Below are 15,643 nucleotides of genomic sequence, written 5' to 3' on the forward strand. Positions count from 1 at the left end.
AACAGATCTCAGCCCCTCCAGGGTTGCCTCCTTTCTATTCTATATCCCTAGGGCCCAGCATCTCATCTGGGCCAGAGAAAGCACCTGAAGAGCTAGTGGAAGGAATCAATGGGGATCGAGAGCCGGGGACACACATCTTCTCCCTGAGGCCCTGTAACGGCTCAGTATGTGAAGGAAGCAGATCAGCGGCCAGAGAAGCCAGAGCTTGCACACAACAGGCCTGAGCACTGGTCTCTGGAGAAAGGGAAGGCCAGCTGACCTTGGTGAAGTAAGAACCAGGGCTGGGACCACCTCTTTTGATTCACCCTCTGCCGGCCTCCCAGCCTCTTTGGCTCAGCCACGCCCAGGATTCCGGGCATGTCTGCCTCTGGCCTTCTAAAAATACCCTGGCTGCCCAACACCTCCCAGATGTCTGAAGGCTGAGTCTGTGATTTCCCTGCTGCTAATGGGTCAGCCCTGACATAGGCAGCAAGGGTGGTTCAAGCAGCTCAAGCCACTTCCTCTGTCTCCCACCAACCAGCCTACAGGAAGCTTGGCCCAGCCCTACCTCCCAACCTTTGCAAGGCAAGCAAGTGTAGAGGCCTGACTGCCTGAACCGAGGGACCTCGGAGATTGTTAGCTCCAGTCTCTGCTTGGGACATATGGGAGAGCTGAGGTCCAAGGACTTGCCCAGGGCAACAGGGACACTGATGTCCTCCCCACCCCACTCCCCAGCACTTTGTTCATGCCTGTTGCTGCCCCACTCCCCATATGCTGCCTGGAGGGGCCAGGTCTGTGAGACGGATCTGACTTGCCCACCCCAGCTGTAAGCTCCCCACAGCAGCGAAGGGGAGGATCCCCATGGTTCCCATGATGCTTGGAGGAGTGTCCAACCCAGAGTCTGTGCCAGTGAATGTAGTTTCGATTAAATGATATAGTGGCAGCTGGGGCTGTGCATGGAGCCCTGGGCTGGGGACAGAGCCTCTGATTCTAGTGCCTGGCCAACCACTGTGACGCTGTGTGTCCTCATAAATTGCCCTGGATGAGCTTCAGTTTAATGGGGGCTAGATGAGATGGTGTCCAAGGACCAAGCCAGCTCTGCTGTCTTAAAGCCATGAACAGATGCCCTGTTTGGTATTCCTTGTCCCTTCCTCCGGTCTTCTGTGTAGGGGGGGAATGGCATGTCCTGCTGGTTCCACCCAGCTCCAAGCTCTCAGCTTCTGCTCCTCCCTCTGTGCCACTGAACATCCTACCTCTGGTCCCAGCCCCCTGGGCCCAGCTCTTCCAGTGGTGCCACCCTCGGACTCCACTGCTGGGTGCCAGGGGTGAATGCACCCCCTATCTGCCTACTTACTAACCGTGTGACCTTAGGTGAGACATTGACCTCTTTTGGGCCTCAGTTTTATCACCACTCCAATGGAGATAATGAGACCTACCTTCCAGGAATGTTCGGAGGATCAAAGGGGATTCTGCATCTCAGATTTCAGGTCATAACTCTCCTCTTGCAGAAAGTCTTCCCTGACCCCCCAGAATAGCTCAAGTGCCTTGCTGGCTCTCCATTGCTGTCCTTCCCTCCCTCACACCATGTCCACACTGTGTGGTCATTATCTCTCTATGCATCTATCCCCCACCAGGCGGGGGGCGCCTCAAGGCCAGGAGTCCCCAGGGCCCAGGACAGAGTGTTCACAGATGAAGTGCATGGGAAGTTTGTTGACCAAGAAAGTGAGTAAATAAAGCCTGGGGGAAGGGCAAAGGGTTGTGCAGAAGTCCAGGAGTCTGATCTAGCAGGCACCTGCTTGACAGGGTGGGCTCGGAGGTCGGAGGATAGAGAACTGCTTGGAGCCGTTCCTCCACTTCTCCGTTTGGTAAATTCATCCTTCTAGGGGAGCATCTCTGTCCCTGAGAAACCTGGTCTCTCCCTCCTCGGGGCGCATGATGCACTCCACTGCAGCGTCTCTCTCCATGTCTGTCTCCCACCTCGGGTGGTGAGTTTCCTGAAGACAAGACCCTGTTGGATCTCATAGCACCAAGCCCTGGATGTGGTGTGAGTCCAATAAAGGTTGTGGAGAGAAAGGACAGATGAAGGAAATGACTTCTGACTCTGACTTGGGGTTGAACTGCCTAATCTTTAGTGCCCCTCCCAGCCTTGGGGATGATAAGTTACCTAAGTGAGAGAAGCAGAGGGGCAAGCTGTTGTCTTCCTTCCAGAGGCCTCCTCCAAGCATGTGTGGGTTACGTGTGAGCCAGTGAGGACTGACAAAGAGCAGTGAGGATATAGTGCCAAGCCCCACCTTTGAGCCTGGACTTTTCTCTCTGCTGAGGGAAGGCTGCAGAGACCAGACTCTAAGCATAAAAGGCTCCCGGATATCCCAGAGGCGTTCCTCAAGCCCTTGACCTGAGCCCGTTTATCTGTATTTTACACATTAGTTTTACGCCCTCGGCCATCTGGTTGTAAGCAGTTTAAAGGTTAATTGTCAGCCACGTTGGGGATGAGAAGTTGCTGTTGCAGGCAGGCGCTCACCAAGGCAGCAGGGAGAAGGGGCCCCTGATGGGCCAGGAAAAGGGAGGCAGAAAAACAAAACAATATTACACAGGCCAAAGCATGTAAGAGCAACACAGATTAGGACCATTTAGTTGAGGGTCAGGCTTCCCTACAAATAAATGCCCCTGGGTACATCACTGCATTTCTACTCTGGGAAAATCCCTTTTGGGGCCCCAGTCTCCCCATCTGTGAAATGAACAGGTTCCGTCATTGGCTCTGGGGGTTTATGATTCTGCAGGAGTTTCCTCATGCGAGGCCTTTCACTCCCCAACTATATAGGTCAAATGAGGTTTCATCAAGGTCAAGACTCCAATTTCCTGGGGTTTTGGGTTATCAGGCTTCCTGCCACAAATCCCAAAGGGTGGAGACTGTCATTACGGGGAGTCCACCACCAATCCTAGGCTAGGCCCCCCAAAGAGAAACAAAACTCTCCACGAGCTGGCACAGAGGCTGTGGCCCCCGGTCTGCTTGCTGCCTACGGAAGGGGTGAAAAGGAAGCCTGGCTCTGAGTGAAACGGAAGTGCCTGAGGTCTGACAGTTGCTCTCAGCGCTCGGCAGCCAGGAGGGAAGTAAAACTGTCTGGCAGCTTCCACCCCGAAAACCCATGGGACAGCTACAGGTGAGGGCTGGTGCAGGCCTGCTCTCTGGTCCAGAGCCCTGGCCCAGGCTGGGGTCGTCCCTGGAGAGTAGGCTGGCCCAAAGACTTGGGGGAGGGCAGAGAAAAAAGCCCCTCAGCTGGTTCATGACCTTGGGCAAATCTCTGTGCTTCTTTGGGCCCCGTTTCCCCACTTGCAAAAACTGAGTTTGGATTAAATTTATCCATACCATAAGGATTTCTGGAAAGGGGGGGATGGAGAGACAATTTGGTCACAAGGAGGCTAGCCTGTTATCCTGCTGGCAAGGGACCCATAGCCTGATGGGAGATAGTTACAGAATCATGGGATAATCATGACTATCAATGTATGCACAGGTGCTGAAAAATCTCGACAGATCTAATCCAGCCTGGGGGATCAGCAACAACTCCAGAGAAGGTTAAGTGACTTGCCCAAGGTCATGTAGCTAAAGAACAATCCAGCTGGGCTGGAGTCTTGGAAGGAAGAGCAGTTCAGAAAAAGATATAACTTAGTAGAAGTCTAGTCAGCTTAGTGCTGTCATCAAGATCTGAACAAGGTTATAGAGACCCAGAGGCAGGACGATTAATCCTGACCTGGGTGGGGAGGGAAAGTTTTACAGAAGCAGGGGTTTGGGGCTGAGGTTTGAAGGGTGAATATGAGTTTATCAGGCAGAGAAAAGGAGGAAAGGCTGAAGGCAGAGGGAATAGCATATTCAGAAGTGTGAAGTTGCTAAAAGAACTTGATGAGTTCTGGAAAAGTGCATATATATGTTGTGTTTGGAATAAAAGGCACCTACAATGGTGAGATTGAAGGAGAAGTTCAGAAAAGCCAGCTGGAGTCATGTGGTAAAGGGCCTTGAATGTCTTGTTAAGAAGTTGGGCTTAATTTGTAGGGCAGAGGCAGCCATGGAAGGGTCTTGAGCAGAGGAGAGCATGGTCAAAACAGCATATTAGAAGGTTTGCTCTGGCTGCTAGGAGGCAGAGGATAGGAGAGAGGGAGTAGGGGGAGAGGCAGGAATGACGGCAAGGAGGTGGTGACAGAAGATTGAAGGTACCAACGTCAGTATCAGGCCCGACCCCTGTCAAGAAATTGAAACTTTTCAGGAGCCTACAGAGGTGCGGCGGAAATGAGAACTGAAACCTGGGCCCTGCTATGCCTGTGGTCTGGGCAGGTGCGGTTAGGAAGGGAAGTGAAAGGGTTGGGGTGACTGGCAGCCCAACCCTGAGGGAGATGAGATAGCTTGTGAGGGAATGCGGGAGCCCTGTTCCAGGCTGAGGCAGGTTGAGAGGCCATGTCCTGAGGGATGACAAGGGGCAGCCTGCCGCTGACCACTGTGTGCCCCACCAAGTCCCTGCCCCTCTCTCCTGCCCTCGGGGATCCCACTTCCTTCTGCCAAGCCTTTGCTCAACTCTCTGCGAAGATATGCTTTCCCTCCCTCCCCTCTCTCCCTTTCCAGCTCTGGTTCCTGGCCAGGCCCTGCCCAGCCCTCCAGGTAGCCTGCTCTGAGCATTGCTGGTTCCTGGCTTCTCACCCTACTGCCCACCCTGCCCAAGCGGTGGTGTGACCATGCTCTGCCTTGAGGCATGTCTTGTTCTGTGGTCTTGGTTCCCCATGCCAGTCACTGTTACCTTGCTGCAGATGCCCCTGCCTCATCTGAGTCTTCCCACAAGAGTTCAGTAGGAGTGACAGTCAGAATCAGACCCTGGGGCCCCCAAAGAAGCCACACTGCACACATCTGTCCTAGAGCAGGTGCATGGGAGGGCTGTTCACTGGCCAGGCTGGTTGGTTCTTTGTTCTGGGGGAAAGTCTTGACCTGAGGGAGCTGAAGAGGCAGATCCAGGTGGAGGGTCCTGTAATAGTCAGGAGGCCAGCAGGAAGCAATCGCCTCTAATGGTTCAAATGAAGAGACATAATGAAAGGACTGCTGCACTGAAGTGTGCAGAGACTATGGCTGAAGGAGGGGCAGGAATCGCGTTACTGGAGCCCAGTGAGAGGTAGGGCTGCCTGGCAGGAATCGGATCAAGGAGAGAGTGGGGAAGGCACCGAAGCGTGGAGAGAGCAGAGGGAGAAATAGCCCAACCTCTCTCTTCTCACTTCCTCCAGTCTCCTGTTGTTTCTCATTGTCCAAACCCAAGTAGAAGCCAGTTGGCAAGGGGGCCTGATGACGCAGCCCACTGGGGCAAGCCTCCTGAGGTCCAGTGCATGGCCGAGGGTCTGGCTGGGAGTACAAATGGGGATTAACCATCTCTAGGTATGCCTGAAAGAACTGTCACCTAGATGGAATATCTGCATGATACCTATGGCCTTAGTCATTTCTCTGTGATGAGTGCTGAGTTAGAGGTTTTTCTAGCTGCCGCAGAGAGCAAAGACCAAGCTTCACTTGTACATTCATTTTGCTACCATCTAGAAAGCACTGTCTGGTCTTGATGGTTACAGAACTAGAGAATGACAGAGCCACGTGGGCCTCAAGGGTAATCACCCCAACATGTACACTGACTGAGGCCCAGAGAGAGTGAGAACTGGGCCCAGGGTCACAGAGCCAGCGTGAGATGACATTGGAGAGGTATGTAGTATCCAGTGTATGCAGTTAAAGCCAAATAGCTAGAAAGCAGCAGGGGCAAAATTCAGCCGGTCAGTCTAACTTAGAACTAGACCCAAGCCCCAGGCTGAGTGCCCAGTGTGTGGGGAGGAAATACATAGGCACTGGAGTTAGTGTGACCCAGCCCAAGGAGCCTTGTCCTTCAGACCTGTCCATCCTCTCGTTTATGGCCTGTGTACTCACAAGCCTGCCCTGGGAGGAGCAGCAGTGAGGTCACAGGCCCAGTGCAGAGTGTGAGGACAGAGGGCTGAAAACAAACAGATGACAGGCCTATATAGGTCCTCAGGTACACCCTCCCTTAGGATGCTGTCCTGGGCCTTCTAGTCTGCGACCTGGCAGCCCACAGTGAATGTTCCATTGCTAGGAAACCTCTGGGACTTCAGACCTTCAGACCCATCCAACTAGCTTGCCTGCTGGGTGCCATGCCTTGTTCTAGGTGCTGGGGATACAGTGACAAACAAGATCTCTTCCCAGAGATCTACGGGGATGAGATAGGCGGTACATATGCCTATTACAGAAGGTGATAAACACCGTAAAGGAGCATCACTTTCTAAAATTTAGACCAGACATCAAGGGGGACACCCAGGCCACAGTCTACCTTTATAGGCTCCTTTCCCAGGGTTCACTACTCAGACTGTTCCAAACACGGCCCAGGCCCAACCAGCCTGCGGTTTTTGCTCTCATTCTCCCTCTCCTGGGAATGTCCACCTCCTATGCATCAAGGCCCATGTCCAGTGAGCCTTCTGGGGTCCCCTCTTTTAGACAGAGGCAGCCTCTCTGACGAGGAACTCCCACAGCACGTTGATTCTCTGCTTTAGAGTTTCTTAGTCAGGCTCAAATGATAGTGAGGGAATTCTAGATCTTGTCTCTCCATCTATATGGAGAACTCCTGTTAATTCAATTTTCCATTCTCCCCTCCCTGACCACTATAGGTGCAGTAACCATTTGCTCAATTAAACTGTGGTAGCTCAGTTCTCGAGAGGAGGGGCTGGGAGAGTCCAGAAACTATGATAGAGTGGTTAACTCTATCTGGACACTGGAGTAGGACCATCTGGGTTCAGATCCTCCTTCTCACTAATTGTGTGATCACAGGCAAGTTACTTAATCTTGTTGAGCCTCAGTTTCCCCATCCTTAAAGTCAGGATAATTGAGTGTTGTGAGAATCAATTGGTTAACACCATCAAATTCCTCAGAGCTGTGCCTGGTCTTCCATAAGCATGCAAGACATGTTAGCTATTATTATTATAGCTATTCTTAGGAGCCAGCTGGGTGTGCTTGTAAACAACTCCTTACACCCAAGCAAAACTGGTGCAGATACACATACCGGCTCAACACACAGCCACACTTAGAGGTAGGGCAGGGTGGGGAACGTGACCCCATTTTATGTGTCATCCTTGCACAGGGGCCACACTAATCTTTTCTATCATTCCAATTTTAGTATATGTGATGCTGAAGCAAGCATAATTTTGGGGTTTTTTTTGAGGAAGATTAGCCCTGAGCTAACATTTGCCACCAGCCCTCCTCTTTTTTTGCTGAAGAAGATTGGCCCTGAGCTAACATCTGTGCTCAGCTTCCTCTACTTTATATGTGGGACACCAGCCACAGCATGGCTTGACAAGCGGTGCGTAGGTCCGCACTCAGGATCTGAACCAGTGAACTGGGGGTCAACGAAGCAGAACATGTGAACTTAACTGCTGTGCCACCAGGCCAGCTCCATACTCCATTTTAGAGATGGGCAGAGGTTCAGAGAAGGCAGGGGCATTCATTCATTTAACAAATATTTTGGAGGCAATTTCCACGTGTCAGGCACTGCCTCTTTCCCAACACCACACTTACTGAATCCTCAGGGTGGGGCTGAGGGCCCTGTGTTTTAAACAAGGACCCCTAGGTGATTCTCAGCTCAGGCAAATCTGGGAAAATGCCTGGATTCTAGGATACTAGGGCAAGCATCTTGCCATTCCAAGTTTGGACCTGGGTTTTATGGGAGATAGCATCTTCTGGTAGCAGATTTGCATAGTAGTTAGCAGCACAGACCCTGGAGCCTCATTAATTGGGTACAAATCTCAGTTTGCCATTTCTTGGCTGCCTGACCTTAGGATAAAATGGGGCTAATAATAGTGACCACCTCAAAGTTGTTGTGAGAATTAATTATTTCTGTGCATTGCTGACACACAGTAACTATTATAAAGTATGAGCTATTATCATTACTGTGCCCAGTGTAGACAAGCATCAGAGAGAAGGCGGGGGTGGTGGATTTGATGCGTCTTACCCAGCATTGGCTCCGCCCACAGCGTTGGCGTTGTCTGTCTCTTCGGGGAGACTTTCCACCTGCTCCCTTCCGCAGGAAGAGATTTCCTGAGCCAGGGAATTCCCTCCCACAGCAACTGACAGCAGCTCCCAGTATTCCGATGCCACGCGCTCTGCCCACAGCAGCATGGCGAGAATTAGATTACATCTTGGGGCCATGCTGGACTGGGAACACAGGCTGATTTAGGTGTGGGAGGGGTCCGTTGAGGAGAGCTGCAAATGAGAAGGGGAGGGGGAGTGCAGGTCCTGGGCAAGCTCCTCTCCACACACTGGGCCACCATCCACGGAAGGTGGTGCTCAGCTCACCCAGACCACAGGACATGGGTATGTGGATGTGCTGCAGACAGGTGAAGGCCGGGTGCCCAGGGAGTAGAGTCAGGATGCCAGGGCATCTGCCAGCCCTCCAGGACACTCATTTTGGCCTGCTGCCCTCCAGCAGGGAGCAAGCAAGTGTGTTTTGTTTTGGCATCAACTGGGCAGGCTGTGGGAAAATAGGCAGCAGGCTTCCTAAGCTGAGAGGGCCTGCTCCATTCACAGGCCAGCGCACAGTGGTGACAGAGCAGCCACCTCCCCAGCCTGCTGTCCCTCCCCCACAACTCCATCTCCCTCCCCTGGTCCCTGCCTCACCCCCATCCCTCAGCTCAGCCTGGAGGGGCCTCTCCGTGGAAGGAGCTCACAATTGGGTAGTATCCCATGCCTTCCAGGCTGGGCTTTGGACAAACTCTCTGATGGAAGCCCCGGTGTTACAGATGAGGAAATGAAGTCTGAAGAAGAGCAGGTACTTCCCAAGTCCTCACGCTGAGTCAGGGGCAAAAACCAGGACTGTTGTTGGGCTCAACCTCCTCCCACGGGAATTCCTCTTTTTTGTGTGTTTCATTATTATTTTTTTAATTTACAAACAAAACCAGAACAAAATGAAGGGAAACTGAAGGAAACACATGCCCAAAGGAAACTCACATTTGTGGGCCAGCACAGTTGCAGGTATGTGTATAAACATTCCCACTTCATTCCCACCACAATCCTGCGAAAAATCATTATTCCCCTTTTATGGACTCGGGAACTTGTTGAAAAGAGATTTCAGGACTCAGTCAAGAACCCAAAGCTAGGCAGAGGAGGAATTGGACATCTAATCCAGGTTTGCCTGATCCCAGACCCCCTCCACCCAAACTTGACTGTTTTACCCATCCGTCTGGGCCTAGTTTCACGGAGTTGTAACCACAGTGCAGCTCCCAGTGGGAGAGGCCTTGGCAGGTCCCACACAGGCAAGTCACTCAGCCTCCCCTGATGCATCCCAGGATGGGCAGCCACTTGTTTATATAGCTCCTCAGCCCTTTACAGATCACGTACCTGTGATTTCACTTAACCTGTACCGCCCTCCCAGGAAGAAGACAGGACAGAATTTGTGATGTGCCAAAGGTCACACTCAGCAAGTGCCAGGCAAAGATAGGCCTAGAACCTTGATCTCCCGCCTCCTGATGTCAAAGCCATGTGACTGCCAGCTCCTACTATAGCCCGGGGACTGGCTATCCCCTCACCCTCGCTCCAAGTTGTAACACTCCCTGGCAGGGGTACTGGCTGACCAGATAATTCCCTGACCCAGTGTCTGCCTCTCAGAGACTCACCTCTGGCCTTAGACCCCTGCTACCACAGGCGGAATCTGGATCCCTATGACTCCCGTGGCCCAGCACATTCTGGACTCACTGTTGTGACCTTTGGTCTATGTGTTGAGATCAGGAGCTCCTGGCGTGGAGGGCCTGGGCCTCACCCCAGAGACCTGCGTGCAACTGAGCTCAGAATAAGGGGCTTCTTGAGTGACGCTGGATGGAATCCACAGTCACAAACTGGATCCTAGGGAGAGCCCTTGCCTCTTCTGGTAGCCACTGATCGTCCTCAGTCCAGCAGGCTGTGATTCTCTGTCTTGAGAGCGGATTTGTGGGGGAGACAGGCACATTCCTACACGAGACTGACCAGAGGGCTGTGCTGAGGGGACCAGCTCAGGCAGGAGCGAAAGCCAGTATGTGTTTACAGGGTGGAGGAGGAGGGGGAGAGGTGACCGGGGTAGAAGGGAGGTGAATGGGGGTGGGGTCCACAGACTGCAATATCTACAGCAGCATCCCTAGCTAGGTTTGCTGGGGCTCAGGCAAGGAAGAGCTGGCGTCTGGATGGGCTAACAGGTACTCCTGAGCAGCCTGTACCAATGTGAGTAGAGATAATGACAGAGCAGGAAAGGGAGCAGAGCGGGCTGTGAACCCCAGCAGCAGCAAGGGTAGGGAAGTGCCTTGGTGCAGTATGGGCAGATGGGATGGTGGCCACCTTCTCTGCAAAGGGCCTTGGATGGAGTGCCAAGCTGTCCTAGGTGCCCACTCTGGACTAGGGTGGGGTGAGGGTGGGGTGCTGTTCACATTCTAACCATGCTCAAGGGCTGCTGCACACTTTGCCTCTCTGGAGTTTCTCCTGGGAGCCCTATGGAATATTGGAATAGCTTATCTTCCAATGCCCACTCATACACCAGCTCCAGGCCAGCTTTCAACCCTGGTTCTGACTTAAACTTAACACAATATTTCTTCTGGGAGACTGCACAGCCAATGCACACTGGACGAAGAGTACAGCTTCAGAGCCAGAGGGAGCCAGGCTTGGCTCTCCTGTCCTAGCTGTGTGACCTTGGGCAGGTCATTTCATTTCTAAGCTCAGTCTGTGAAGTTTGTGAAATGGGGTCATATATATCATGAAGGGTTGTTGTGAGGGTTAGAAACAATGTAAATAACCTGCTTAGTTCAATGCCTGAAATATGGAAGAGGCAAAATAAATAGTAGCTTAATATTAATTCCTTCCCAGGGTGAGAATCCCACCTGCGGCCTCCATGATGGAAGGGAGCCAGCACCTGCTTGCACAACCCTAGGGATGGAGGAGCTCATCCCCTCTAGGGGCTGCTCTGCCTGGAAAAACTCCTTCCTTAGATGCAGCTGAGACCTGTCCCAGTTCTGTCTCTGGGGCCACAGTGCATGCTGCTCTGCAGTCACGGGACAGCTCTGTGGCATTTCCCTCAAAGAATCTGAAGAGATCTTACTGGGGATGCAGTGCTTGCCTGCATTGCAGAAGCAAGGCTCTAGAAGTTCCCAGCCTAGTTCAAAGACGTGCATTTTTTTTTTTTTTTTACTTTTTATTAAGATTATGATAGTTTACAACCTTGTGAAGTTTCAGTTGTACATTATTGTCAGTCATGTTGTAGGTGCACCACTTCACCCTTTGTGTGCACCCTCCCTTTCCCCTGGTAACTACTAATCTGTTCTCTTTGTCTACATGTTTAACTTCCACCTATGAGTGGAGTCATACAGAGTTCGTCTTTCTCTATCTGGCTTATTTCACTTAACATAATACCCTCAAGGTCCATCCACGTTTTTGTGAATGGGACGATTTTATCCTTTTTTATGGCTGAGTAGTATTCCATTGTGTATATATACACCATATCTTCTTTATCCAATCATCAGCTGATGGGCACTTAGGTTGCTTCCATGTCTTGGCTATTGTAAATAACGCTGCAATGAACATAGGGGTGCATGGGACTTCTGGAATTGCTGATTTCAAGTTCTTTGGATAGATACCCAGTAGTGGGATGGCTGGGTCATATGGTATTTCTATTTTTAATTTTTTGAGAAATCTCCATACTGTTTTACATAGCAGCTGCACCAGTTTGCATTCCCACCAACAGTGTATGAGGGTTCCTTTTTCTCCACAATCTCTCCAACATTTGTCACTTTTTGTTTTGGTTATTTTTGCTATTCTAACAGATGTAAGGTGAAATCTTAATGTAGTTTCGATTTGCATTTCCCTGATGATTAGTGATGATGAGCATCTTTTCATGTGTCTATTGGCCACCCGTACATCTTCTTTGGAGAAATGTCTGTTCATGTCTCCTGCCCATTTTTTTGATCGGGTTGTTTGATTCTTTGTTGTTGAGTTGTGTGAGTTCTTTATATATTATGGAGAGTAACCAAAGGTGTACATTTTAAGTCAGGCTTACATAAGTCACAGAAATCCCTTTCCCAATCCCTGTGGAGTTTGGGACATATGGATTGCGTCCTCCTGAGTCTGCTCTTTTCCTGGGTGAACTCTTCCAATTGCTTCAAACATTCTTCGTAGAGGCAAATGGGAGAACTGGTTCTGGTCCCAAATTTATCACCTCAGGACAAGTCACTTATCTTCTCTGAGCCCCCATTTCCTCATCTGTAAAATGAAGAAAATAATACTCCCTCACAGGATTATGGTGAAGATTAAGTCAGAAAAGTAATATGAAAGTTTGGGGTTTGGAAAAGCACTTAGTAAATATTAAACACATTTTTTTTTAAAAAAACCACATTTTTGAAAAAGCAGTTAGCCAGTAAGCACATCTGGTGTTGCCCCTTAGCTTTTTATAACACCGCCAAAGAAAATCACTCCAGAAAATCAATGCCATTCCTGCTTTCAGAATAATGGCAAAACAGGTGGAAGATGCCCTCCTAAACCCATGAAATAAAGTCCCAGGGTCTGACTTCATCTCTGAAGAGTCTACTAAGTTCCAGGCTCGCTCACTTACCTTATTCTGCAGTTGAAGACCAAGGCCCAGAGAAGTCCCAGCAGATCAACAGTAGAGGCTGGATCCCCTCTCCCAACACCCAGCACCTTTATACCCCAAGCGAACACTTCCAGAGGGAAGATAATCTCTGGGCCAGACTAGTCGCACCCAGGACTAAGATTCAGCAAATCTTTGTTAAGCATCTTCAATGTGCAGGACACCGCCTCTAGGCAACCACGGTGTTATCCCTCCCCCAGTAGCCCAGTGTCATTCATGGAATGGTTGATCTGGAACTCAGCCTTGGTGAAGCCCTCAGCTGATTCTGCCTTGCTCACTCCTGTATCCCTAGTGTCTGGCACAAGGCTTGGCACAAAGCAGGACCTTAGCAAATATTTTTTCAGATGACTGATGAATCAGTGAGCATTTATTGAGCACTGCCTATGGTGCCAGGCTTGTCTGAAATTCTATTTAACACAACAAGTCTGCAAGGCTGGTATTATAGCCCCATTTTACAAGAAAGGAAATAAAAGCTGAAAGAGGTGAACTGACCGGCTCAAGGCCTCACAATGAATTGGTAGTGGAGCTGAGACTGGATGGAGCCCAGCCTGGCTACCTCCCGTCTGAGCTCTAGCTGCTGGCCCACAGCTGTCAGGGAGTTGGGCCTCAACTCCCCTGTACCCTTGCCCCAGGCCTTCTCTGAAAGTAACTGTGGACTCTGGTGAGGGCTGACTTTTGAATGGCTTCAAGGAAATCAGAAATAGCAAGCCTGGCCTCCTGGTTCACACACAGCTCTAGATTAATCTGATTGAAGCATACCTCCGATTCTATCACCTTCCTGTACAAGAATCTAGGCTAACTCAATGTAAACAACCTGGGTTCAAGTTCAATCTTCCCAGTTTCTGGCCATGGTGGCCTTGTGCTAGTTACTTGGGTCTTTCCAGGCCTCACTCATTTTCCTGTTTTGCCTGACCGCACTTGCCAGAACAGGTGTCTGGGACCCCAAGGTCTGATAAAACTGTGGGGAGATCGAGTTCACCCTCCATACAGCTCTGTGGGTTCCGAAGAAGTATTTTCATTTTTCCAAGGACTCCAAGGGAGGCTCCAAGGGAGGCTGATACTCGCGCCGTCCCCCCTCCCCCTCTACCCCGCAACGGTCTGGATAGCGCAGGAACGTGGTGAGGGAGGCTGCCTGGATGAGCATCCTTATTGGCAGATGAGGAAGCCCGAGCTCACCCAGCTAGTCAGGGGCGGGCAGAGCAGACTGGCACCCAGGGGTCCTGACTCCCAGACAAGGGCTTCCTCCATTGTTGTGCTGCCTCCTCTACTTTTCCTTATGGTAATCATCTGCACCTGTTTGTTTATAACGCATAGAACACTTTGTGACCCAGAGATTCTAGTCCTGTTGTGTGACCTTCAGAATGTCTCCACTCTTCTATGGGAACTTGCCTCCTCATCTGTGAAATGCGGGCTCTGGCCTCAAGGATCTCACGGTTCCCTTCCAGCAGTCCGTGCTCTTCGACTTGAATGCCCTGTAGCAGAGAGCCGTTTTTTTTCTTTGAAGGACAACTAGACCCCGCCCCAGTCCCTGCAACAGTCAGGCACCTGCGGCCGGCTGCGAAAGGACTTGTCCATGCTCGCCCCCCTCTATGCATGTCTGTCTGGCCGGCTCATGCGCTCATGAGAGAGGGGTGTTGGAGGACAGAGAAGAAGCAAAAACCGGAACTCTCCTACTGCCATAGGCATGCTGCCCCCCTCCCCATTGAGAAACTTGTCTTCGATCGTCGCCCCCCCTACACACACACACACACACACACACACACACACACACACGCACGCACGCACGCACGCACGCACTCGAACATTACAGCTGCAAAAGCCGGCAGGAGGCGTGGGCGGCTTGTGCGCGTGCGTCGGCGCAGAGCCCTGTCCCGCCCACGTGCGCGTCCCCGACGGGAGGCGCGCGCCGCAGCAGGCGGGCGGGAAAGCGCGCGGGAAGGCCCCGGCTGGCTCTCCGTGTGGGGGAGGGAGGACAGGAGGCGTTTGGAACGTGCCACTCTCGGAGAGAACGGGGGGCTCTTGGTGCTCCGCTGGCGTTTCTACCCCTCCCATTTGCCGACCGATCCGTTAGTTCCCCCCGCCCCGCGCCGGGATCCGGAGCCCCGCGCCGCGGCCGTGCTCCCTCCCGCTGCCTGGCTCGGCCCCTGGAACCCGGCTCGGGTCTGAGCTGTGCCTTCCGCCGCCGGAGCGGGGCGCTGCGCCGCGCGGTAGGGCCGGAAATTCCCGCGGCCTGAGCTGAGGGGCCGAAGCGGAGAGCGCGGCGCCGCCTTCCTCCTCCGGGGGCCGAGCGGGGGCGTTGGGCCCAGCGAGGGCCGGGCTGCCTGGGTCGGGGGCGGGGGGGCCGCGTCTGCGAGGAGCCGCGGAGCCCGCGGCTGCGGCGGCGGCGGCGGGGAGCCGGACGACGCGGCTGCTCCTCGCGAGCCACTCGGCTAGCGCGGAGACCCTGCGCCCCCGCTCCCGGGCCCCCGCCCCCTCGCGGGCTCCGCCTCCTTCCCTCACACACCCCCCGGGCCGCCCGAGCCCCAGGCCTTCCCGGCGCTCCGCCTCCTTCTCTTCACACTCGCCCTCCGACCCGGGTCCTCCTGCCGCCCGCCGGCCTTGCTCCCTCGGGGGCGAGTCCTCGTTCCCAGGCTCTCCTTTCACACACGCCCGCTCGCTGGGCCGCCCGCTCCTCTCGGCCCTCCTCCTCCTCGTCCTAGCTCAAGCCGCCGTCGGGGCAGGATTGATGTTCCTTCAGCATCATGCAGCCGCCGCCGAGGAAGGTGAGGGTGTAGCTGGGGGGGCCTTGGGGTTTTGGGGGGGTGCATACAAGGAACGCGGCCGGGGCGACCGCCGCGCCCCTTCTCCTTTTCCGCAAGGGGCCGTGACTGCTGTCGCCTCGCGCTTGTCACTGAGTTGCCGCTGGCTCCAGGCGGGCAGGCGCGAGTGTGAGGTACCCTTCCGACGGAGGGGCGGCCGCGGCTCGTGTGCTCCACCGCACTGGAGACCCCCAG

The 15,643-nt window shown here is 52.9% G+C and overlaps 1 protein-coding gene and 1 pseudogene across 6 annotated transcripts in view; one reads left to right on the plus strand and one right to left on the minus strand.

Moving 5' to 3' along the window:
• The first annotated feature begins 3,037 nt into the window (after window positions 1-3,037).
• The window catches only part of FCHSD2 (FCH and double SH3 domains 2), a 276,748-nt gene continuing 264,142 nt past the window's right edge, over window positions 3,038-15,643 (plus strand). The window contains exon 1 of one of the 6 annotated variants that reach the window (XM_070625887.1): window positions 3,038-3,140. In XM_070625887.1, coding sequence (XP_070481988.1) covers window positions 3,126-3,140 — 15 coding nt within the window. In that variant the 5' untranslated portion in view covers window positions 3,038-3,125. Of the gene's footprint in view, window positions 3,141-14,978; window positions 15,413-15,643 lie in introns of those variants that run through there. The other 5 variants (XM_070625891.1, XM_070625883.1, XM_070625885.1 and 2 more) reach the window with 5 other exon arrangements.
• LOC139084371 (U6 spliceosomal RNA) lies at window positions 7,092-7,192 on the minus strand (annotated as a pseudogene).

The sequence above is a fragment of the Equus przewalskii genome, chromosome 6 (assembly GCF_037783145.1).
Source record: "Equus przewalskii isolate Varuska chromosome 6, EquPr2, whole genome shotgun sequence".
NCBI lineage: Eukaryota > Metazoa > Chordata > Mammalia > Perissodactyla > Equidae > Equus > Equus przewalskii.